At 41.0% G+C, this 27,036-nt stretch overlaps 1 protein-coding gene across 1 annotated transcript; it reads left to right on the plus strand.

The window, feature by feature from the left end:
• The first annotated feature begins 1,276 nt into the window (after window positions 1-1,276).
• Window positions 1,277-2,239, plus strand: LOC145813089 (uncharacterized). Its single transcript, XM_082908354.1, has 2 exons — window positions 1,277-1,520; window positions 1,668-2,239. The coding sequence occupies exons 1-2, from the start codon at window positions 1,277-1,279 to the stop codon at window positions 2,237-2,239; spliced, it is 816 nt and encodes a 271-aa protein (XP_082764480.1).
• Window positions 2,240-27,036: the final 24,797 nt, after the last annotated feature.

Genomic DNA, 27,036 nt, shown 5'->3' on the forward strand with positions numbered 1-27,036 from the left:
TCAAGGGCTTGAAGCCATTATGTTTCAAGATGTTTCAAGATTGGGCCCAAGGCCGTTCTGAATTTTATACAGAATCAGATTAGACATGTGATCTTTGCTTTACATACGCATTGATTTGTATTATGATTTAAGTTGAACATCAAATTATAGACGTATTGCTATTCACTGAGCCTGGCTCACCCTGTGTTATGTCTGTTTCTGTAGGTAACCAGCCAAGTGGTCAGCCCTAAGCCCTGACGCTCATCCTCTTTTGTCAACCTTGTGTGTCCAGGCCCTAGATGAAGCCACTCATATTTTTGTGAAGTTTTAGCGAAAGTTTGGCATTGCACTCTAATTATTGGCCTAGGCTAAAATGTGTGTAACACTTTCTTCTACAATGTTTTTTTGTTATACGCCCAATCATAGGCTGGGCCTGTATATGTATATGTTTATAACCGATACTCAGGTGTATGTTTTGGATTTTATTTGTCTGTTATGATGTTTTTGATCCTAGCATTGTAGTAATAGTAGCTCAATGGAGTTTGTTTCTATTATTTTATATTATTTGATGCTTCCGTTAAGGCCCCGTACGTTATGTATATCAGGTTACATGTCCGACTCCGAATAGCTCATGCCCAAACTTTTAGGGGCGAGTTTGGGGCGTGACAAGTGGTATCAGAGCACGAGTTGCTATCTGACACACGGATCCATTGAGCTTTAGGGTGTCTAGAAAACCAAACGTAGGCATTGTGCATGACATCTTGAAAGTATATGATCAATAGCAACGTTACATGTACTCTGCTAATGCTAACAATTTGAACTATGTCGATGCTATGTAATTGATTATTGTGTAGACTATGGTGAGAACAAGGACAGAAGACCCGGAAGATACTACCTCTGCACGATTGGACAGAATGGAACGAATGATTATGGAGATGGCGAAAACCTCACGGCAACAACAGCAACAACCACAACCGCCACCACCAGCGGTACCTCCGCCTGTAGTACAAGATTTCCATGCTGAGGACCGGACCATTACCCTTACCAAGGAGTTTAAAAAGATGAAACCGCCGTCATTCAAAGGAGGAATAGAACCAATGAAAGCTGAGGCATGGGTGTTGGGAATAGAAAAGTAATTTGAAGTTTTTCCTTGCACTGAAGCCCAAAAAGTGCAACTGGTTGCCTTCACTCTCGAGGACGAGGCGCGGAGATGGTGGATGCTTACAAGGACCATACACCCAGGGTTAACATGGGACAGATTCCTAGAATTGTTTTATGACAAGTATTTCCTCAAAGTATGCGGGATAAGAAGGTGACAGAATTCGAAACTCTCAGACAAGAAAATAAAACTGTTGCCGAATATGAAGCCCAATTTGCAGAATTGGCTCAGTTTGCACCTCATATGGTGGACACAGATTACAAGAAGGCGCGTAAATTTGAAGGGGGATTACGGAGTGCTATCCTGGACAAGGTCAACATGTTGAAGTTACCCACTTATGTCGATGTGTTGGAGAGGGCTGTTATAGCAGAAGGAAACCTCGGTACTCAGAGCCGAATTTCGGAATAGAAAGGGAAGAGGTAGAATACTCAATGGTCAAAGGGGGCAACTACTCCACCAAATAAGAAACAAAATTCAGGGACTTCAAATACTTCTACTCCTGGTCAGGATTCAATTCCTGTTTGTTTAGAATGTGGAAAGAAGCATCGGGGAACATGTTATCGGAAGTCTGGAGCCTGTTTTAGGTGTGGCAAAATAGGTCACTTGATAAGGGATTGCCCTCAGCCGAATCAACAAGATGGTAATAAGGCTGCTGCCAGTTCAGCAGGGTCTACACCGACTCCCAATACCAAGCCAGCTGCCAAATCTGCTAACAACAAAGACGGTACAAGACAAGGCAGGGTGTTTGCATTGGTTCCGGGAGATGTGCAAAATGCTGCAACAGTGGTGTCAGGTACATTTATTGTTCATGGTCATTCTGCTCATGTTTTGTTTAATTCAGGCTTTACCCATTCTTTTGTGTCAAAGTTATTTGCTCTCAATTTAGATGAATTTGAGGAAGTATTATCTTATATGCTATGTGTGTCCTCACCTTTGGGGGATTCTATGATCTGTACTTCTATATATGTTGCTTGTGAACTCCACCTTGGGGATATCCGAGTATATGCTAACCTGTTACCTCTTGACATGACGTATTTTGATATTGTTCTGAGAATGGACTGGTTGAGTGAATATGGTGCAACTATAGACTGCTTGACTTAGAAAATCAGTTTCCGCCCTCCGGGACAAGCAGAGTCTATTTTTCAGGGACAGGAAGTGACTTCCCCACCTTATTTGATTTCTGCAGCAAAGGCTTGTAAATTAATTCAGAAAGGGTGTTAGGGGTATTTATGCAATGTTTTGGAGGGGCAAGGGATGGATGGGGTTATTGATATAATTTCGGTCGTCTGTGAATTTCCGGATGTTTTTCTAGAAGAATTATCGGGGCAGTTGATAGACCGTGAAATTGAGTTTACAATTGAAGTAGCGTCGGGAACTCAACCTATTTTTAAGACTCCGTATAGGATGTCACCAATTGAAATGAAAGAATTAAAGATTCATCTACAGGATTTGCTTGATAAGGGATTCATCCGTCCGAGTGTATCTCCTTGGGGTGCGCCAGTTCTGTTTGTGAAAAAGAAGGATGGAACACTTCGGCTATGTATTGATTATAGGGAACTCAACAAGGTAACAATCAAAAACAAGTACCCCTTACCACGGATCGATGATTTATTTGACCAGTTACAAGGGGCACAGGTCTTTTCTAAAATTGATTTACGGTCTGGATACCATCAATTAAAGGTCAAAGCTGATGATGTTGAGAAGACAACTTTTCAAACCCGGTACGGTCATTATGAATTTCTGGTTATGCCCTTTGGAGTAACTAACGCACCAGTAGCATTTATGGATTTAATGAACCGTGTTTTCAAACCTTATTTGGATGAGTTTGTGGTGGTCTTTATTGATGATATCCTCATTTACTCGAAGAATGTGGAAGCTCATGAGAACCATCTTCGCTTGATCCTTCAGACCCTCAGGGAAAAGAAACTGTATGTAAAGCTAAAGAAATGTGAATTTTGGCTACCGGAGGTGGCATTTCTGGGGCATATTATAACAAAGGAAGGAGTTTCCGTTGACCCACACAAAATTGAGGCGATCGTGAATTGGCCAACTCCCACTAATGTGACTGAGGTGCGTAGCTTTATGGGTTTAGCCGGATATTACAGAAGGTTTGTTCAAGATTTTTCCAAAATCGATGTGCCGCTTACACAACTGACTCAAAAGGGAGTTGCATTTGAATGGTCAAAAGAACGGGAATCTGCTTATCAGGAATTGAAAACAAAGTTAACTACAGCACCAGTGCTGGCCTTACCATCCGGTATAGAAGGGTTTGTAATCTATAGTGATGCTTCCCACAAAGGGCTTGGTTATGTACTTATGCAAAATGGAAGGGTTGTCCCTTATGCCTCTCGACAGTTGAAACCCCACAAGAAGAATTATCCCACGCATGATCTTGAGCTGGCAGTAGTAGTCTTTGCTTTGAAAATATGGAGACACTATCTGTATGGCACTACCTGCGAAGTGTACACCGACCATAAGAGTCTCAAGTATCTTTTTACTAAAAAAGAGTTGAATATGAGGCAGTGACGGTGGTTGGAACTTATTAAAGATTATGACTTACAGATTCATTACCATCTCAGTAAAGCCAACACAATTGCAGACGCGCTTAGTCTGAAGAATATGGGAAATTTGGCAAATTTGGTTACAGGGCAAAAGGAATTGGCAACTGAGTTGGATAAAATGGAAGTAGACCTTGTACTACATGGGCAGGAAGCTATAATGGCAGCAGTGATGGCCCAACTGACCCTACTTGAAGAGATTAAATTACATCAAATGGAAGATGAAACTCTAAAGAAGGCATGTGGGGAGTTAGAGACAAAACCAAAACCGGGATTCAGTCTAGTAGATTTAGTGCTCAAATTTCAAAACCAAATATGTGTCCCCAATGTGTTGGAACTTAAACAGAAACTGATGGAAGAAGCACATACCTCAAGATCTTCAATGCATCCAGGGAGTACTAAAATGTACCAAGATTTGAAGCAAAATTTTTGGTGGCCAAGTATGAAGAAGGAGATTGCGGAGTTTGTCTCCAAATGTTTACAATGTCAGCAAGTAAAAGCGGAGCACTAGAGACCAGCAGGATTGTTACAACCCCTTCCAATCCCGGAATGGAAATGGGAACATCTGACCATGGATTTTGTTGTGGGGTTACCACGGACTCCTCGGGGTATGAATTCAATATGGGTCATTGGAGACCGATTAACTAAGTCCGCTCAGTTCCTACCAGTGAAGACTCAGTATAATGCAGATAAACTGGCGGTAATTTATGTGAATGAAATTGTAAGGCTTCATGGTGTTCCGATCTCAATTGTATCAGATAGGGATCCAAAGTTTGTTTCCAAATTCTGGCAAAGTCTGCAGGAAGCCGTGGGTACAGAATTAAAGTTCAGCACAGTTTTCCACCCTCAGACTGACGGCCAATCCGAAAGAATGATACAGACTCTGGAGGATATGCTCCGAATGTGTACGCTAGATTTTCAAGAAAGTTGGGAAACCCATCTATCGTTGGTAGAGTTTGCGTACAATAATAGTTATCATTTGAGTATTGAAATGGCACCCTATGAAGCTCTGTATGGAAGACCGTGTCGTTCTCCCGTGTGTTGGGCTGAGGTTGGAGATAAATCCTTGCTAGGGCCTGAAATTGTTCAGTTGACAACTGAAAAGGTTAAACTTATTCAGGAAAGGTTGAAAATTGCTCAAAGTAGGCAGAAAAGTTATACGGATAACCGACGAAGGGATTTGGAATTTGAAGTGGATAGTCATGTCTTTGTAAAGGTTACTCCGATGAAAGGACATCCAAGATTTATGAAAAGGGGTAAGTTAACACCCCGATATGTAGGACCCTTTCAAATTTTGGGAAAAGTGGATCTGGTAGCTTACCGAGTTGCCCTTCCGCCCAATATGAGTCAAGTACATAACGTGTTTCATGTTTCTATGCTTCGAGGATACCTTCCGGATCCATCACATGTCATTGATTACCACCAAATTGAGTTGGATGACAAGTTAACTTATGAAGAAAAACCAATTCGAATTCTGGATCGGCAAGTGAAACAGTTACGAAATCGCGAAATTCCAATGGTAAAGGTTGAATGGAAAGAACATTACGGGACCGAAGCTACTTGGGAAAAAGAAGAGGAAATGCAACACCGATATCCGCATATGTTTCCGTCTAAGGTAAAACAAGTTTGAGGGACCAAACTTATTTAAGGGGGGGAGAGTGTAATAACCTACCCTTGCATACGATTATGATATATTTTTAATCCCTTATTCTGTGTTTTCAAATGCTTAATGTGAAACTTCATGAGAAATTAAGTTTAAACCTATGGATCTTATGATTTGAAACTCGTATCTGTTTAATGAGAAAAGTATCTGTCATGTTTAGAATGTTGAATCAGAAGGGGTTGTTTGGGATGACCTAAAGAAGTGTACTTTTTGTCTTTTTACGAAAAGATATGTAGAAAAGTAAAGAGGTGATGTGATGGAAAAAAGATAAAAAGATAAAAAGATTGATTATTTTAGAGTTGCCAAACTTGGCCTGAGGGCCTTAGAGACTTGATAATCCGGAATTGATTTTATATTTGAAATCAGTATAATTTTTATGTAGTAATAAGCCTTGCAGTGAAATTTCAATTTAGGATGACTAAACGATTGATTTTTGTCCTATTCATTCCTTATATATGTGTGTTCTTAACCATGTGACCTAAGAAAAATTTAGCTCACATATTTCTTGGGGGAGGATAGAGGGAGTAGAGAGAAAAGCTAGTGGGGGACTTCAACAAAGTTTATAGAGTGAATAACCTAGAGAGAATTTGAAAGATCTAAGCTCATAGGTAAGTTTATTTATCTCCTCTAATTCCTCTCTTGAATTTGAGTGTGATTCCATCATAATTGTGTAACCTAGGACTTGGAATTGAACGTAGGGTGTAATTATTCTTAGACTTGGATCATGTTTTATTAATTGGATGATTTTGAACTAAGTTGATTATGCTCATATGTGGAGAAACTATCTTTTCTTCCTTACTTTCTCAAGAGGATCATGAAGAACTTACCTTATATATATAGGAGATATTGAATGAAAAAGAAAATTAAGTTACATGTAAGAATGAAAAAGTTAGTTTATATCTAGATTGATGTGTGTGTTTGAAGATTCTATTAACATGAGTTTTAGACAATGTTCTATCAATTAAGGAAGCTAATTTAAGCCTTGTTAATGTTCACCAAAAGTTGAGGTTTTGTTTGAATTTTCGAATGTTGCTGGGTAGAATCGCCGCACGTGCGGGGGTCACTGTCATACGTGCGGGACCAACCGCCGCACATGCGACCCATGTTGAAAACAACGGGTTGCTCCGTTTTGCGTGGTGGACCCTCCAATATTATGGAAATATGTATTTAAGACCTTAATGATATCTGTAACTTTCATCGAAACGAAATGAGTTCTAAAATGATTTAACGAAGGAAAAGAATTAACCTGCAAGTTGTTCATGTGTGTAGGTCATGATCCGGGAGGAACGGGCGCACCACTATTGCACTGTGAGTAGTAGTACTGTGCTAGTACACTTTTCTTCAGCTAATCATTACTATTTGCATTCTGTAAGTGCATGTCAATTATGTAACTTATGTGAATGTTGAAAGGATGTAAACGAATAATGTATAAGAATGGAAATGTTTGCTTATGACTCCGAAATTCTATAAGACTTTGATATCTGGGCCTATGGCCATTCCGTTTAAGTTGATATGGTATGAAATAAAGTGCTACACGGAACTAAGTGCTACGATGTGAGACACCTCTAGAATCCGTGTGAGACACCTCTTAGGTTCATACATGCATGTTCAAGGGCTTGATGCCAAAATACTCAAGGGCTTAATGCCAATATGTTCAAGGGCTTGAAGCCATTATGTTTCAAGATGTTTCAAGATTGGGCCCAAGGTCGTTCTGAATTTTATACAGAATCAGATTAGACATGTGATCTTTGCATTTACTTACGCATTGATTTGTATTATGATTTAAGTTGAACATCAAATTATAGACGTATTGCTATTCACTGAGCCTGGCTCACCCTGTGTTATGTCTGTTTCTGTAGGTAACCAGCCAAGTGGTCAGCCCTAAGCCCTGACGCTCATCCTCTTTTGTCAACCTTGTGTGTCCAGGCCCTAGATGAAGCCACTCATATTTTTGTGAAGTTTTAGCGAAAGTTTGACATTGTACTCTAATTATTGGCCTAGGCTGAAATGTGTATAACACTTTCTTCCACAATGTTTTTTTGTTATACGCCCAATCATAGGCTGGGCCTGTATATGTATATGTTTATAACCGATACTCAGGTGTATGTTTTGGATTTTATTTGTCTGTTATGATGTTTTTGATCCTGGCATTGTAGTTGTAGTAGCTCAATGGAGTTTGTTTCTATTATTTTATGTTATTTGATGCTTCCGTTGAGGCCCTGTACGTTATGTATATCAGGTTACATGTCCGACTCCGAATAGCTCATGCCCAAACTTTTAGGGGCGAGTTTGGGGCATGACATTTAACATGCTTCAAGCTCAAATATACATAATCATGGTGAATGCTTACATGCATGTAAATACAAACTTCAATTTCATTATATTCAACTCAAATGTCATTCTAAGCTTCATTTATTTTTGAATTCATATAACCATGATCTTGAACTCATAAATTAGAGTTTAATTACTCACCTAAAGCTTCAATTCTTCCAAATTTAACTAATCTAGCCTAGCTTCCAAATTCCCAAGCTTTGAGCGAAAATCCATAACTTGTGTCCTCTCTCTCTCTCTCTAGAACCATCCCTGTAATAACCCGACCCTCGTATATGTTTTCTGGTATATTTCCAATCCCCTATTTTGTGCATTTATATGCTTACTGTGAAATTTCGTATGAAGTGAAGTTTGACTGAGTGAATCTTATGAATATAGATTCATATCTGTTTAATAAGAAAAATATCTGTCACAATTAAAATGTTTGGATCAGAGATTGAGAGCCTTAAAGGCGTAATTATCTGGAATTGATTTTATATTTGTGATCTTCGTAATTTTTAAGTCATAATATGATTTTCTGTGAAATTTCAATTTGGAATGCCTAAACTGATTGATTTTCGTCCTTATTCTTTCTATATATATATATAGCTAGGTTCCTTAGATTTTTGATTGAGAGCCATTTTCATAAATATCTCCAGGGAAGAGAGAGTTTGAGAGGAAGAGGGGTTCTTCAAAGGAGGAGATTAGGGAGTTGAGAGGGTTTGTGGAGATTGAACCAAGGTATGTATGAATCACTTTAAATAACCTCTCTTCAACCTCTTCTTAAGGGTAGTAAGGATGTTTCTATGCAAGCTAGAGTTTGTCTTTGAGATCAAGTGTGTGTGACAATTGTTTCATTGGGAAACATTCTTAGCATATAGTTGTTTGGAGGTAAGGACTGATAAATTCCTTGGACTCTCATGTTGAAATTGCATGTTTATACATGTGTTTGTTTGTATGGTTAAGGGAATTGGGTTATGTTGTAAAATGGAAAAAGGTTAAGTTAATTGAGTTTGTGACTTAAGATTCATGTGGTATTATACACTTGAAATCCATGTTATTGTAATGTTGATCCCTTGTGTTGCATTAATTCCTCTCATTTTATGCTTTGAATTGAGTTTACCAAGTTGAAAGATTACATGAATTTCGGACTGCACAAACAGGGTAAATCGCCGCACGTGTGGGGGTTATGGCTGCACGTGCGGGAGTCATGGCTGCACGTGTGGGAGTCATGGCCGCACGTGCGGAAAACAGAGCAGTTTGGGTCTTTGAATATTGCTAAAAAAGCATGTGCGGGGCTTCATTGCCGCATGTGCGGGGCTCACAGCCGCACGTGCGGCCCATGTTGGGAAATTTTGCCCGCTCCGTTTTACGTGCTTGACCCTCTGATGATATTGACATCTGTATTTAATGCCTCTTCAATGTTTGTGAATTCGTTGAAACGAAACGAACCGAAAAATGATTTTAAAAGGAAAATGAACTAATTCTTGTATGGCATGCATATGTAGGGCACCTACCAGGAGGGACTATTGCCCCATCAACGCACTGTGAGTAGTAGTACGGTAGCTGTATATCTTAGTTACCGTTAATACGTATTGTTATTAACGCTCTGTTCTTCGAGAGTTAACTACGCTAACATTTATAAATGTTTGGAAAATCTGCGTACATTGGTACAGCTCTGGAATTACCTTGCTTTACTGATATTTTGATGTCTTTGGAATCATCCTGTTTGGCAGTGATGGGCTCAAGGCCATTATAATGTGCATTGCTCTGTCCTTATGAATGCAGTAATACAGTTGCCTTCTGTTAGTCATTATCAATGATGTTCTATTATTTGCGAAACAAGTATGTCGACTTATTATAAACCATGGGAAGATCTACGTGCATTATTAACACTGAAATAGTACATGTTGCTCATTGTTGATAGTTAATATGAACATTCTATTATCTGCAAGATAATTGTATTAATTTATGATGAACAAATGGAACGTATGTGCAATGTGGAATTCTAATATCCTTATATCTCTGGCATTGTTCAATCTGTTAATATCCGAACTAAAGGCCAACCTGTAAAATACGCTTTATGTATGGCTAATAATTATCATTAGCACTCTGTTACCTGTAAATTAACTATGTTAACTCATGTGGATGGTTGATAGAACTCATGTGTTTCTGTATAACTCTGAGACTAATCTGCTCAAATGATATCTGGGATTATTTTGTTCTGTTTACCGCTCTGGTTATGCTATGAGGTGATATGAATTGTTCGGTCTTTACGACCTACTGATTTTTGGTATGGAACAAAGTGCTATACGAAACTAAGTGCTGCAATGCGAGTCAACTCTAGAATTCGTACGAGACACCTCTTAAATCCATACATACATGAACTGGGCTTAAAGCTAATCTGAGCCTATGGCCATTCTGTATGATCTGTTAGGCCAGGGGCCATTCTGTATGGTCTGTTAGGCCTGAGACCAATCTGCATTTTTTGGTATGAAGCAAAGTGCTGTGCGGAACTAAGTGCTACAGTGTGAGTCACCTCTAGAATCCGCACGAGACGCCTCTTGAATTCATACATGCATGAACAAGGCTGAGGTTGTTCTGCATTCTGCGCTTAATGCCACTCTGTTTAAGGGCTTAACGCCACTCTGATTAAGGGCTTAATGCCACTCTGTTCAAGGGCTTAAAGCCATTCTGTTTGAAGACTGGGCCCAAGGTCGTTCTAGAAACAACTACGTGTATTTTGCATTATACACGCATTGATGTGGATTGTAATTCAAGATGTTCATTGAATTATTAAAGTACTATTATTCACTGAGATTGTCTCACTCTGTATTTTGTCTGATTCTATAGGTAGCAAATTTGGAGGTCAGCCTTAACCCTCGATGCTCGTCCCTCTCTTGTCAACCTCTGTGTGTCCAGGCATTCGGATGAAGCCTGCCCATTTTTGTGGAGTTTTGCTAAGCTTTTGACTTGTACACTAATTGTCTATATTATACTTCCAATGTTTTTGTTATACGCCCAAGCAAGGGGCGGTACTTGTATATGTGTATGTAAATATTCACCACCTGATGCACTATTTGTGATCCTGGCATGATAGTGGTCGCTCAATGGATGTAGTTTCTTTTTATTTCATGTTATTTTATAATATTTAATGCTTCCGTTCAGGCCCCATATCTGATGTACATCAAGTTAAGTGTCCGTTCTTGAAGTGGTCATGCCCAAACTTTTAGGGGCGGGTTTGGGGCGTGACAGTCCCTCTCTTTCTAAAGTGTAATTCAACCAAGTATGAGAAATGGGCTCAAGTTTGAGCTTATACATTAATCTCCCATGTATTTATAAGCTAGACTAGTCAACATTACTAATCCAATCTTAGTATTAATCAATTAGGCTCAATTAATCATTAAATTAATCTAATTATTTTAATCCGTATCAATTTTTAATTAAATCTCACCGTAAGCTCTAAAAATCATGCTTATCGCAAAAATACGGTCAATTTCAGTTTCTGTTGCCTCTACGACCTACAATTTAATCTTAAAGCAGAAAATCAAACATATTTTCCTATAGTGGTGAACAGATAGAAATTCAAAAACACATATAATCATATAATTGGCACTCAAAATCATATCAAGCACATAATAACAATCATAATTAAGATTAATTAATATAACACAGAACAGGGTTATCACAATCTTCTCCCCTTTAGGAGGTTTGGTCCTCTAAACTTATTTTTCCTTCGTCCAGAAACAAATATGGATACTGTAGGCGCATCTCATCCTCTTTTTCCTATGTAGCGTCCTTCTCATAGTGTTTTTTCTATTCTACCTTCAGCATTGGCATGGACTCATTTCTCAATTGTTTCACTTGTTGGTCAATGATCTGTTTTGGCCATTCTTCGTATTCCATATTTTCATCAAGTGCTATCCGGTGGTAGTCAATCACATGAAACGGATCTTGGAGATAATCCCTCAACATCGATACATGGAATACACTGTGCATGTGTTTGAATCCCGATGGCAGAGCAACTCTATAAGCAACTAGACCAAGCCTTTCCAGAATTTGAAATTATCCAATGTAATGGGGTGACAATTTACCTTTCTTACCAAATCTCGATTGGCCCTTCATCGGAATCACACGAATAAATACATAGTTGCCAACCTCATACTCAAGAGGCCTTCTCCGAACATCTACATAGTTCTTTTGCTGGCTCTGTGTTGTCTTGAGCCTTTGTTGGATGATTTTAATCTTCTCAGAAGTGTGTTGCACAATTCCTGGCCCAAGTAAAGCTCTATCCCTGATTCTATCCAACAAATTGGTGATCTACACTTTCTACCATACAAAGCTTCGTATGGTGCCATACCGATGCGGGAGTGGAAACTGTTATTGTATGAAAATTCAACGAGTGGCAAATAGTCCTCCCAGCTCCCTTGAAAGTCCAAAGCACACATTCTGAGCATGTCTTTCAAGGTCTGTATGGTCCGTTTTGATTGCCTATCTATTTGTGGATGGAATGCGGTACTGAATCTCAGTTTTGTTTCCATTGCTCTTTGCAGGCTTTTCCATAATCTAGACCCAATTTTCAGATCTTTATCTGATACAATAGATACCGAAACTCCATATAAATGAACAATCTCATCAGCATATATAGTGACTAATCTATAAGCATCAAAAGTAGTTTTCACAGGCAGAAAATGTGCATTTTTGGTCAGTCTATTAACTACAACCCAAATAGAAACCATACCTCTAGGAGTTTGAGGTAGGCTAACAACAAAGTCCATAGTTATGTGCTTCCATTTCCATTCTGGAATATGAAGAGGTTAAAGTAGACCGCCTGGTTTCTGTTGTTTAGCTTTAACTTGCTGGCACAGAAGGCACTTGGTGTAGACACCCCATTTTTTACCGTCCTCAAGACTTGGACGTCACGGTTTGAACACTCGGTGATCATCCATGTTCGTGTTCGTCTTGAGTTCTCGGAGGTTTCGGTCGTGCGCCTTGCCCAAGACCTCTCGACTTGTTTATTTTGTGCTTGGTAGTACACCAAACACTTGTGTTTTGCTTCTGAGGGTAGGGAATGGCTTGTTGGCCATCCCCACACCTCACCGGCCTTGGCTTGAGGCCACCGGCCCTATTTTCTTGCTACCGGCCAAATATTTTGGTCGGTTGGCAATGTGTTTGGTCGGCCGGCCATTTTTGTTGGTCAATCGGCCATATTTTCTAGCCGACCCCCTCCATACACGTGTATGGAGGGATTTGCTCCCTTGTGTTAGCTTCTCCAAGAAGCTTAGGAATTGGATTCCTATAAAAGGAGGGCCTCCCCTCCCTTTCCAGGGGTTGAACAACTCTGATATATAACTTATATATCTATATCTCTCTATATCTCCCTCTCTATATAGTTGTGTGTGTATTAGGGTTCTAAAGGGGTTTTTGTTCTTAGTTTTGCACTAAGACACCTAGTGTTACACTATACTTTGGTTACTGAGGTTTTAAGGGGTTGATTTCAGAGTTTTGAGTTGGTTTTGATCAAAAGGAAGTGCTAAGGTTGGTGTTCTTGAAGTGTTTTTCAAGGGTAAGAACTTACCCTTTTATTCCCCATCTTTGCTTAAGGTTTTAGACCTATTTGCATATTGTTTTGAGCTTAGTGTATAACTGATAAAAGTTCTGTATTTTCATGCTTAAGATGTTTCATTTAGGTCACTTTTGTGTTGGGGGTGGTCCACCCCCTCTTAGGCCTTGTTTGGTCTCTTTTTGTGTCTTCCTCTTTGGGCTTTGTAACCCTTTTGTTTTGGCCTTCTCACCACTGAAATCCAGAGGATTTTCAGTGGTGGAGAAGTGGTTTTGAGGTCTTGTATACGGGAGGGACACCCCTCTCCCCTTGTGACTCATTTGCTTGCATTTAGGGCTCATACAGGTAGCATGTTTGCATAGTTTTATTTGGCTCCATTTCAGAGGGTATTTGGTGTTATTCTATCATGTTAGACCTCTGTTTCATGTTGGTTTGATGGCCTATTATTTGCATCATGCACTTGCTTTGTAATCCTTTCTATTGTCGTGGCATGTACCATGCATTTAGACCATCATGCTTGCATGTTTTAGCTTGACTTCATGAAGCTTTTAGCCATGTTGTAACATGTTTAAGCTCTGTTTGGTGTTGATTCAATCATGTTTGCCACGTTTTGTATAGCCACCATGTATCCTAGCTTGCTAGCTTTGAGTGTATGAGTCATGAGCATGCTTTATTTGGGTTATGTCAGTGATTTGGAATCATTTATCATGCTATTTCAGTCCATATTCCATGCTTGTATGCTTGTATTTACCACCCCTTTGAATGCTTTGAAGAGTTATTGTCTTATGCTCCATGTGTGGACCATTGTATGTGCATCCATGATTAGGTCTTTGGGAGGCCTTCTCATTGGGTTTTGGGGCTTATTTTGACATATTATAACTCTAATTTTATTGGCCTAATTCATGCCATGATCGGTTGTAGTAGGTGTAGTGCATTTGCCCTTTTGGGCCTTGTATGCGTCTTGTTTCGTGCTCGCCTTTATAGCATGTTTTGGCCTTATCCCGTGCGTGTTCTAGCCTTGTTTTGGTCTGCCTCGGGACTGTTTTGGGTCATCTTGGCCCTTTGGGGCTTGGTTGATATGGCCATGGTGTAAGCCCTTTGGCTAACTTTGAGCATTGAGTCCATTGGCATGCTATGCTTCACTTGTGTTTATGATTTGGCATCATTCTTCCCATGATTTCAGAGTTCATTGCATTGTCATGCTCTCATGTTTGTCCCATTTTGCTCATGTTTAAGCATTGTGCATTGTTGCATAGTGTTTAGACCAATATGTGTACATGTTTGTTTCTCATGTTGGTGCCTTTTGGTTTAAGTCCGTTTGGGCATGTTTGCATTCATGATATTTGCATGCTTGTATTGCATCATGTTTGCGTGATTCGGTATATTGCATGATGCTTAGCTAGTTGCATCACATAACTTTGTTGTATACTTGGCATGTTCATGTTACATTAGTTTGAATTGCATGCTTAGGTTGTGTTGCATTTGACATGTTTGTTACCTTAGTTTTGTGTACATGCTTGAGTCACATTGCACTTTTGGCATGCTCATGTTACTTTGCCTTACACTCCCATGTTGCATTGCATTGGTTACATGCTTTGCATTGTATATGGCATACATACATTGCATTAAGTTTGGTTTGGGGTGTCAAACCAAACATGAGGAATGAGGGGCATTCGTACTTGGAGTGACGAAACGTACCTCAATCCTCGGTCGCCGACACTCTTGATCCAACATGATTGAGTGTGTAGCATTCATTTGTTTTTGTTGCATTCATTTATATCGATTTGCACACTTGACATCTTTGGCCACCATGCATCGAAATGCGTGATTGGTGGCCCGAGGGTCGAGAGCCATACTCCATTGAGTTCATAGCATGATAGGGAGGGTGGTCGTGCATACATTTGGCTGCAAATTCCATGCCATGCACTGTCTGTCCTCTGTTGCAGCAAAACCAGTGTTTTGCAGGAAGAAATGGCCGGTCGGCAACTTTAAGTGCCGGCCGACTATCAATACCCAGCCGGTGGTCCCATTTTTGGTCGATGACCATATTTCCATGGCCGGTGGTGTTTTCTCTCGGCTGGTGGCATCCCAAAGTGTTCAGGGAGTGGTTCAGAAGTAACCTTAGGATTTTCACAATTATCAGAGGTGTAGAACAGTGCAAACAGAGGCAACAGAGGCATGACAACGGGTTTCCGAGCAAGGCAAATCGAGCATGCATCATCCAATCATTCCAAGGCGGAGTTGCGGCGGCCTTTTGAATTTCATACTTAGTTTATTTTGTAATTAATTTGTTAATTAATTAAGGGTCTGTAATAATTAATTAGCTGGAGTAGTTAATTATTTATTTGGTTTGTATTATTCTTTCGGACCCTCCGTCGAGAGGGCGAATTTGTAATAAGTGTGCGTGCGTGTGTGAATGCCTTCCAACCCCACGTCTTTCTCCCTTTTATTTACTAGCTTTTGATGGTTAGCTTAGGGCATGTTTCAATTAGCATACTTATGCTCACATGTTTGCATCATTCATCCGTATTGCATGCACCGGGCTCGGCGCATCATGCTAACTGCATAGTATTTAAATTCCAACTTGGATACGTATATCGAGTTGTCGCATTCCACATGCCATTCTTAGCTTGGCCGAGCCTACTCTAGTTGCATTTTGCATGCGTTGCATTAGCCATCTTAACATAGCTAGGATCATGTATTGATTACTAACATGTTCCTCGTTTTGGCTCGATGTACACTGTGAGTGTTTATGCTTTAGCATCTAGCATGTGTGTAAGTGTTAACATGACATCATGCTTGCCATTAGGCTAATTGTTTATGTGATATAACTGCCTGAATGCCTGTGGGTGAAGGTTGGGTTGCTTGAATTGGAATAATTCGCCGAAACCCGTGTTTTAGCCTACTTGCGAGTAGCAAACTTCAATCCATTTTCAAAACAAATGAATTATGCGATGCTTTGTTCCAACTTAGGCAATCCAGTCTATACTTGTATGCTGTGCGCATCACATAGTAATTCTAGGCTAACAACCAGAATAAGAACGCGTAATGTTTTCAAAACTCGATATCATGGTTAGTAGAGGCCGATCTTTGATCGGGCGAGCGGGGGTGCTCACGAAGTGACCTTCCCCAATCGTACCGAAGATCCCGAGCCGAGGCAGCTTTGGTGATGACGGACACATGGCCTTAGGCAAGAGTCAGGGTTTCCTAAATTCCTCCGAAATAAAATATTTAGGTGGCGACTCTGTATCTGGCAAAGCAGTCCATGTTTGGCACTCCTTTCTAAAAATCTGTTTTTCAAAACGATTTGTCGGATTTGGACTTTTTGGTGATTTATCGGTCTCGCATTGCACTTTGCGGGATTAGATTCAGAACCATGACATTTGAGTCCGAACTGTAGTAAGCCCAATGAACAAAACGGGATTCCCTCCCCGGACGTTCAGGGACGTCTACAGTTTCTGACGACTCTGCTGGGGATTTAGAGAACTTGACTCGAACTCATGATATCTTGTTTTGATTACACTTATGTGTTTCTTTGCATTGCATTTGCATTGGTGCGCCTAGGACACTGTGTTTGCCATATGTTATTCTTGAACAGTTTGTCGGAGGCTCGCTTTGAGAAGCGTGCCATAAGGCTGACCGGTTACGGGCTCTGCCACGATGGGAACAGAAACCCCGGTCTTTACCGGGGTACCCTTTTGACCATTCGACCTAGTGCATATTCAGAATCCATAGTGACCATTCCAAACTAGGACAGGTTGCTTACCCGATTATAGGTTGTTTGAAACCACTGTGTGTGTAGTGAAACCCCAGCTCCTGACAAAATAGGACAAGGAAACCTTACCCCAACATAGGGGTGTTTTGGCTCTCACTTGTTTGCTATGTGCTTTTAGAGTGTGTCTCTACAGGAATGCATGTATCAGTTTACAAGTTTGGGTATCAGGCCTGAGGGCACCAGTATCGGTATTTTGGGAATCAGTTATCTGCGGGTATCAGATTCAGATTTGGGGGCAGTAATTTGGGAACAATGATCAGTGTTTGAGAACAGTGTATTCAGCTTATCAACTGCGTGTTGTTATACCCAACTGTGTGTTGTGTTTATTTAAGTCGTTATGCTGTCCGTTTTCTGGTTGTTTATTTCCTTATTATTGCTTTATTTATCTTTTTGCTAGGTAGTTTAGCACAATTGCTTCCAACCAAGCAGATATTCCCCAAGCACTCTGAACTAGAGGTTGTCAACTCCATCGATCTGAGGATCTGGTAGACGGACAACCAGTGTTCGGTACCGAGATTGCTAGATCAATGGTCTTTGAACAGTCGGGTTGAGATTTCCCAGTCCACTAAAGAGGCAGATATACCGACAGTTTAGATAGATCAGGGCAGTATGGCAGGAATGGAAGAAGTGGTGCGTCAGCTCCAGGAAAGCATGAAAGCCATGCAGGAGGACACTTTTCGTCAAGCAGAATTTGCCAAATAGTAGGTTGTTGTCATGGCCTAACAGGCGGTGCTAATTACCCGACTGCAACAGCAAACCGGAGCATCTGCTTCACACCAGGCTCCTCCCCCACCAAGAGTCCCAATACCTGAGGAGACGGCGAATGTCCAGAATGCCCAAGAGGATACAGACATCCCAACGAGGCCAGCTTCGTCCTCGATTCTACCTCAACTACCCAAGGCACCCACTTCTATCAATCAACCGGATTCTCCCTTCGAATTCGAGGTGGAGCCCACGGCATTAAAAGTGAGCAAGCTTGAAAAGCTATTCAAGAAATCTCAAGGTGTCAAGACTGTTCCCGATATTAAAGATGGGTACACCGACACAGCCGTGATGCTGCCGGACAGATTTAAGATGCCACATATCGACTACTTTGACTGGTCCGGGGATCCCATGGTGAACTTATGACTGTTTTCAGATATATTAAGGCCGATGGGCCTCACTAGACTACAGAAGCTTTCTTTATTTGGCCGGACCCTGTCGGGTGTGGCGGCCATCTGGTACGCAAAACTGGAAGACGATGTTAAGAGGAATTGGGATGAGATGGCCAAGGCTTTTGTTGCTCAATACTCCTATAATACACAGATCGAGATCACAGCCCGTGATCTCGAGACGACTAGGCAGAAACCTAAGGAGAGTTTTTTTGACTTCGTAACCCGATGGAGGGCCAAGCCTCAATGATGACCACTAGGCCCACTGACAAAGATCAGACTCGGATGATTGTGTGCAATCTCCAGCCCAAGCTTATACAGAAAATGATTGTTCTCTCCTTCCCCACCTTTTCAGATTTACATGAGATGTGGGTACAAATTGAGGATGCTATGAAACAAGGTCTGATTGACCAAGACAGAGAGCAACCCAGGAGAACCTTCAACCACAACACCAATACAGGCACAAGCAACGCCGCAACTGCTAGAGCTTCAGAAGTAAGCATGGTCACCACCACTTCCCCCAAGAACCCTTGCGGGTATACCATTCTCTGGCGCGTCCGGTAGTAGCTCGCAAGCAACTAGATACGCACCCAAGAGCCAAAGAGCCTTCACCCCACTATATATGCCCCTGTCCAAAGCTTTGGGGGTTTTAATCAGAAAAGGGCACTTGAAGCCCCTAGAGCCGCGGCCATTGCCAGAAAAACTTCCCCCCTCCCATAACCCGGCGAAGTACTGCGCGTTTCACCTACAGCATGGTCATGACACCGACCAATGTTATAGATTGCGTCACGAGATCCAGGATCTCATCGACAACAGGGTGATTGTGCCTCCAGAGAAACCCAATGTCACAACCAACCCTCTCCCGCCACACAACCAAGCTCCACCTCCCAAACGCATCAACTTTATCCAGATCGGGGTCATGTCATATGACCCCAGCATATATATCTCCCCATCTCACCTACCCAAGTCGGAGGTGTTCCTTCTTGATAGCACTGACTCGTACATGTTGGACATCTCCTAAACCCAACCCGAGCCAATGGTGGTGGCTGTCGAAGACAGAATAGGGATGATTTCGAAGGAAGGTGGTACAGTGGATTCAGGGACTGAGGAATTGGGGAGTTTTGTTGAGGAGGTGTATAACCCGAGTGGCTACATCGCGTCAGCAGGTCAGATTATGCCAAATGTGGAATTGCCGGTAGGGGCAGAAATTTGTGTACTATAGGGGGATGGACTTGATCAGAGGATAAAAGACTTAGCAGTTCTGGAAGGGGACATTACTGACCTCCAGATTTTCAACAAACAAGATCCGGGGGACATGACGGTCAACTGGTTTGATTTTGAGGAGTCGGCAGAGGTCACAGGGTGGCTTGATGTCCAACCTGATATTGTTGAAGAATCTCAGCTGGAAAAGGGCCCGCCGGGGGCAAGGACATCAATTGTGGCCGGAAAGGCCGGGGATCAGAATACATCGCCGGAGAGCGCCGGTGCCAAGAATTTCGCTCAGGATTTGGGCATTTTGAATATATGAAATTTTGAACAGCAGGCTGCATTGACACAGTTAGAACCGGAAGGAATCGAGGAGAGAGCCAGAAAAGCCAAGGCCCCTGTGAGGACTGAACCAGCTGTGTACGCAAAGATAGAGTGTGCTGTGAGCACCTGGACGGAAAATACTACAAGTATAGGGATAGTTACAACGGAGTCGGACAGGTGTCTGTCAGCTGCCGATGGAATGTGGTGGGAGGACGATGATCTATGACTTGCCCACACAGATGAGGATTGGGGGAGTAACCAGCCGAATGATACCTGGTACATTGGTGAAGTTGACCATATGACTAGGAGTGGGCGGTATTTCAAGCCCCGCACCTAGATCAACCAGAGGCGTTCGGAAAGGACAAGGAGGTGGAGAAGCAGAAAGAGAAGCTATTTGAAGACGAGTTGAAACAGATACAAGCAGACATCTCCATCTGGGGACTGCTTATGGCTTCACGTGTGCATAAACAAGCTGTTTTATCGGCAATGGACAAGGCCAAACTCTCAACAGATACCACGCCTGAGCAGCTAGTAGGATTGGTTTTTCTGGGAGGAGCGTCCCTGACGTTGACCTTTTCTGACAAGGAACTGCCACCTGAGGGCGCAAACCATAACAAACCGCTCTACATCTCTGTGGAGTGCAGGGACAAATGGATACCGGTGGTTCTTGTCGACACGGGATCCGCTATTAACGTGTGCCCGTCAAGGACAGCATATGCAATCAGGTTAAAGCCCGTGGACTTTGTGCCAACTGCCCAGGTGATAAGGGCTTATGACAATACTAACAGAGAAGTGATGGAGACTGTGCAGATTCAGACCAAGGTTGGTCCAGGACATCATGAGATTGACTTTTATGTCTTGGACGTTCCCGCGACCTTTAATCTACTCCTGGGGTAGCCATGGCTACACCAGGTGAAGGCAATCTCTTCCACATTGCATCACATGTTGAAATACCCTCACGGGAAAGGGGTGGCCATTATTTTTGGGAATTTGTCAATCCATCTGCCGCTGGAAGTGTCTACACTGGTTTTGGAAATCAAGCATGGCACGGAGAATGTGTTCCTATCAGGATTCACCCTACCCGAAGCCTGGGTCGTACGGAACATCTTAGCTGTTGATGAAGGGATGTATGTCAGCGCTCAGTTAGTATACCTCATGAACAAACTCCAGCACATCCCTGGGATGGGACTAGGAAGAAGTGGCCGGAAGGGCATTGCAGTATTGGCCGAAGTGACTCACAACCCATATACCTTTGGTTTGGGTTATCTGGCCACCAAAGAGGACTGGGTGAGGAAAGGTAAGGAGATGGCTGGGAGAGCCAGAGCGAAGCAGGCAAGGAAGCCTTTTGAGTTAATGCACCGACCCATCCAGGGTACCCTAAACGGACGCTCCGTCCGGGAGGGGGAGGATTTTCCATTTTGTGGCTTCCCAGAGCCACGGCTAAATGCCAAAAAGAGGCGCCTGCCGGGATTTGAGATCTTTTTTGACCTGCAATTATCAGGGGATGATATTGCCGAGGAGCAAACAGACCCACCAGCTGAGGTTGAGCAGAATGGGAAAGTGGATTCTGAGAGCACTGAAATTGAAATGGGGGTAGCGCTGGCTTGTCTACTTTCAGATGCTCCGATCGTATAGAAGTGCTTGGGGGATAACTTCTCGGTGTACATGATCAGGAATGGAACGGCTGCGAGCCCACCTACAAATATTTTGGATGCACTCATCGCACCCTCTCGTATCTGGCAGTACGAGGAAGGATTTTTATCAAGCAGCACCGGGTTAGGTTGTCATGACCCGAACCCGCCCCTATGGGTTAAGGACACAACCGGCCAGTAATCCTGAGATTACCTACGGCCTCAACAATTCATTGATTAAAATTCAGTTTTGAAAAGAAAGGAAAGGAAACTATGAAATTTCTCATTGAAGTTTGAATCATGTTTTAGACCCTGAAAAAAAATAAAGATTTGGTGCATTTCATTTAATAAACAATCATAATACCATGTTTAGCATCATATGTGCATGTTTGCAAGTAGAAATTTGTAACAAACCTAGCCATAGCAGCCTTGGAATAGTTTACAAAACTGAGCAGAATTTCGAACTGCAAGTTTTTTGGCATCACCACTTGAGCGATGAAAGTATTGCTCGAGCGAACTTCATGATCATCCAGTATTTTAATATTTTACAGGTATGTATATCTGTTAGAAGTCAGTTAACCACTCGAGCGCACTTTAGCAACTCCCAAAATCTTGTTTCACAGGTTTGTACTTTTAGAAGGTACCAATTTACTGCTCAATCGGTGAAGTAACCGCTTCAGCAGACTGGCCAAATCAACAAATTTCTACACTTTGTTCCACTTGTTTTCCTTCTTTTCTTGGGACACCTTAAGGCATGTTTTGATACCTAGACACAAGGGCAACATAATTAGAAACCCACTTGGGAGATGTTTGAATAGAAAAGAGAATTAAAGTCTATTTATATGATCAATTGATATAGGAAGTTTAGAGATTGTTCAAATGCTTCAATGTTTTGTTCTTGTCTTGTATGGGTCAAGCTTGGGGACGTTTAAACCCTTGTTCGCGGAGCCAATTGTGAGTGGTAGTGTGGTAAAGTTATGTTTGTTAAAATTGTGATTTGAAATGCAAACTTATGATATGTTTATGAAGTTATATTACTATTTTGTTATGAATGAACATCCTATACTTTTGTATTATGTATTAAGATGACATCTTGGAACTTGTTCATTATTGGGAATCATGCCAATAACTTTGCACTAATTGAGGTCTTTGCCACCTGTTATGGATAAGTTATTTGCAAAGCCCTAGAATGTTCATCGCTATGTATATGCATGTAAGTTAAGCTTTGTATATTTTGAAAATTATATTATGTTTAAAATGAGCTTGTGATTGGTTGTAAATAAAATTTATCAGTGTTCATTCATTTACCACTTTGTATTACTATTCAATGGGCTTTAGCTCACCCCTCTCCTCTATATATAGGTGATGATGATGATCAGATTCAAGAAGAGAGATCTGGTTAGAAGTATTTTTTTTTTACTTTTCTTTTCTTCTTGTGGAAGTTCCACTTGAGAGGACGATCTTGTATATGAGTTTTTACTTTTGTGGTTGTATATTTGTAAATGTTATATTTTCCTTTTGGATGTCTAGTTTGTAAATGTCAAAGATTAATAACTAAAGTTGCTTGCTTGTATAATATGATTCATGCACAGGCTCTGGATAGACTCTTGGTAATTAATGGATAATGATGTTTTCCGCATAAGCCACAATGTTTTAGTAAAACCTTTTCATGTCTTGTCTTATTAGGCCTTTGGTAGTTAGACACTACTGGCCGGTCATAACTACCATCCTGTTTGGGAGAGGATGGGGTTATGACAGGAGCACCCTAGGTCATCCTAAGTGTGATAACCCTGGTCCGTATTATGCTAATTAATCTTAATAGTGATTGTGATTATGTGTTTGATACGATTTCGAGTGCCATTTATATGAATATATGTGGTTTTGAATTTCTATCTGTTCACTGTGGGAAAATCTGTTTGACTTAACTGCTCTAGAATTTAATTGAAGGCCTTATCGACCACAGAAATCGAAAATGATTGCGCCATTGTGATTAGCATAATTTTTAGAGCCTACGGTGAAATTTAATTGCAAATTTATTCGGATCAAAATAATTAGATTCAGAACGATTAATTAAGTGTCATTAATTAGCTATGATCAAATTTGACTAAGGAAGCCTATATAAGGGACCCAACTATACTTAAGCTCATTCTTTTGAGCTCAAAGAATCTGAATTTGCTCTCTAGAGAGAGAGAACCGAATTTAGAGAGGGAGAAGGGACAATCTTGAAGATCTTGCTAAGGAGCTCAAGCTTTAAAGGGCTAGGCTCAAGAATTTGCTACTATTTGGAAGATTGAACCTCTAGGTGAGCATTTGAGCATAAATTCATGAGTATAAGTTTGTAAATTTGTGTATTCAAACTAGTTGGGTAATCAAGAACATAAATTGAGATGAAATTGAAGAATTTAAAGCTTATATGTACATGCATGTATAGAATTACCATGATTTTGCATAATCAAACATGTATCAAGTTGAATATGGAAATATGAGTATTAAAGCATACATGCAAGCATAGTTTTGTTGATTTTCATGGTTATGAGCATCATTGGTGCTATTTGAAATGGAATTGGGGTCAAAGACTAACATGCATGTTGAATTGGTAGAGATATGGATTTTGGATGAAGTTTGAATGCATGGGTTTGATCATACAAATGAAATGAGGATTTGTTTGAGAATTAGATTGTGATTTTGAACAATTCAGTTCCATACACTTATATTCTCATGTGGTATAATGTATTTGCATGTTTTGAACCAAAATCATGAGTTTTGGACCTTTGAAGGTTGAGTTTGAGCTTCAAGAACAGTTCTGGAAAACCTAGAATTCATGAAGTCCGCTTGAGCGGGGGAACCGCCGCTCGAGCGTGAAATGTGAGCTCCCAGAATTTTTGCAGACATTGATGTCCGCTCGAGCGAGGACATTCACGCTCGAGCGGGGAGCCATGTAGTGTGACTTTCAGCTCGAGCATCCGAATTCATGCTCGAGCGTAAAAATGAGGCAACCAGTACTTTTGCAGACCTTGAGGGTCCGCTCGAGCGGCAGAACCCACGCTCGAGTGGGGACCCCTATTTCAGAAAATTTGTAAAGGTGTTTTGTGTTTCATTTTCTGTTCTCTTTCACTTCTAAGTACTTTTAGGCATGCATTGAGCATTATGAATGAATCAAAAGAATAAGAAAGAAGCCTAAGAGGAATGTATGAATTAAGAACGGATTGAATTCATTGTGACCCATATGTGTTATGTAATGTATTGGGTTGAGCTCTAGGGAAAATCCACCGGCAGAACACTGTGAGTAATATCTTAATAAAGATATTTTAAAGTATGTTATTTGTCCAATTGCTTATTTCCATACAATTCCTATAAGCTTGTTAATTTGAATTGTGGACAAATGTTTGCTATACCATATGATTGGGCCAAAGGCCGTTGGATACAGTTGATTGGGCCGAAGGCCGTTTGATGAATGAATCGGCCAAGGACCGTTGGATATGAATGAATGAATGGGCCGAAGGCCGTTTGATGAATGAATGGGCCAAGGGCCGTTGGATATGAATGAATGGGCCAAAGGCCATTGGAGATGAGTGAATGGGCCCAAGGCTGTTGGATATGAATGAATGGGCTAAAAGCCGTTGGACATGAATGAATGGACCAAAGGCCGTCTGACACGAATGATTGGGCTAAAGGCCGTTTGATATACATGAATGAATTGGGCTCGAGGCCGTTTGCTAAGGAGCGAAGTGGGCCAGAGGCCGTTTGATATGTTCGGGCTTGAATCGCCTAATATACCAAAATAATGCACTAAATAGAATTCTACATGGGCCCAAGGCCGTTTGATATATGTGAATCTCATTTGCGTACCTTCTTTATTTGATATTATTCACTGGGCTTTCGCTCACATTCATTCATGTGTATGTAGGTGAGCAAAGAGATGTCCAAACCCAGCCCCGGTGAAGTCTGTGAGAAAGGTCAAGTTTTGGAGAGTCAGCAAACGTCTCACTCATGAGACTTACTTTCGCCTTTTTTGATCTTTTGTTATAATCTTGTTATGAAGGCGAAAATGGTGGACTACCTTTGTATATAAGTTTTGGCTAGGTTGACTAAGACTTGAATGATCATGTTATGTAAAGTTTATATGTTCACTTCCCTTTTGATGTGAGTTATTAATGAATACTTATTTAAAATGTTATGATATGCTCTATGGACAAAGTTTTAAATTTGCTTCTGTTTGGCCCCTTACTCTGATGAGATATGTCTTGTTTGGTTTGAGGCCGTAGGTAATCCCTTGATTACTAGCCAATTATGTCCTTAACTCATAGGGGCAGGTTCGGGTCATGACAGCCTCCACCTTATTTAATATCTGCAGTGAAAGCATGTAAATTGATCAGGAAATGATGCCAAGGTTACTTGTGTTATGTACTATCTGAACAATTTGTGAATGTTGAATTGAGTAGTATCCCTACTATTAGCGAATTTCCAGATGTGTTTCCAGATGAATTGCTAGGGGAATTAGTAGACAGGGAGATAGAGTTTACTATTGAAGTTGTGCCAGGCACTCAACCTATTTCTAAAACTCCCTACAGAATGGCTACTGCTGAAATAAAAGAATTAAAAGAACAGTTACAAGACCTACTTGACAAAGAGTTTATTTGACCTAGTACTTCACCGTGGGGTGCACCGGTGTTATTTGTGAAAAAGAAAGATGGAACCTTACGCTTGTGTATTGACTATCGAGAACTGAACAAGGTAACAATAAAGAATAAATATCCCTTACCTCGTATTGATGACCTGTTTGATCAGTTGCAGGGATCACAACTGTTTTCCAAAATTGATTTGAGATCCGGGTGTCACCAATTGAAAGCGAAAGCAGAAGATGTTGAGAAAACTACGTTTCGAACAAGGTATGGCCATTATGAATTTCTTGTTATGCCATTTAGGGTGACTAATGCTCTCGCAGCATTTATGGACCTAATGAACCGAATTTTTAAGACCTACCTTGATGAATTCGTTGTGGTTTTTATAAATGATATCTTGATATATTCAAGGAATAGATTTAAACATGAACAACATCTGAGGACTATTTTACAAACACTTAGGGAAAAGAAATTATTTGCCAAACTAAAGAAATGTGAATTTTGGTTGGATGAAGTTATCTTTTTAGGGCATGTCATCAACAAAGAGGGGATTTCAATGGACCCGCAGAAGATAGAGGCAATTGTGAATTGGCCTACACCGACAAATGTAACAGAGGTCCACAGTTTCATGGGCTTAGCTGGGTACTACATGAGGTTTGTGAAAGACTTTTCAAAAATAGCTGTGTCTCTTACCCAACTGACACGCAAAGGGCAACCGTTTGAATGGAATGACGAAAGAGAGTTTGCCTTCCATGAACTGAAAACAAGATTGACCACTGCACCAGTATTGACGTTGCCCACAGGTATGGAAAACTTTGTAATCTTCAGTGATACATCCTATACAGGTTTGGGTTATGTATTAATGCAGAATGGAAGGGTTATTGCCTACGCCTCTTGGCAGTTGAGGCCACTTGAGAAAAACTACCCAGCACATGATTTAGAACTGGCCGCAGTCGTATTTGCTTTGAAAATCTGGCGGCATTGCTTGTATGGGGCAAAATGCGAAGTTTACACAAATCACAAAAGCCTAAAGTACTTCTTCACTCAGAAAGATTTGAATATGCTGCAGAGGAGATGGCTTGAATTGATAAAAGA

Source organism: Camellia sinensis, chromosome 15, assembly GCF_055761805.1.
Source record: "Camellia sinensis isolate YWXY chromosome 15, ASM5576180v1, whole genome shotgun sequence".
Classification (NCBI taxonomy): domain Eukaryota; kingdom Viridiplantae; phylum Streptophyta; class Magnoliopsida; order Ericales; family Theaceae; genus Camellia; species Camellia sinensis.

What these genes read in the sequence shown, in the direction of transcription:
- LOC145813089 (XM_082908354.1), top strand. Translation starts at nt 1,277, where the DNA reads ATGCGGGATAAGAAGGTGACAGAATTCGAAACTCTCAGACAAGAAAAT. An exon ending in TATAGCAGAAGGAAACCTCG is followed by an intron (nt 1,521 to 1,667) that starts GTACTCAGAGCC and finishes CTGTTTGTTTAG; the next exon opens with AATGTGGAAAGAAGCATCGG.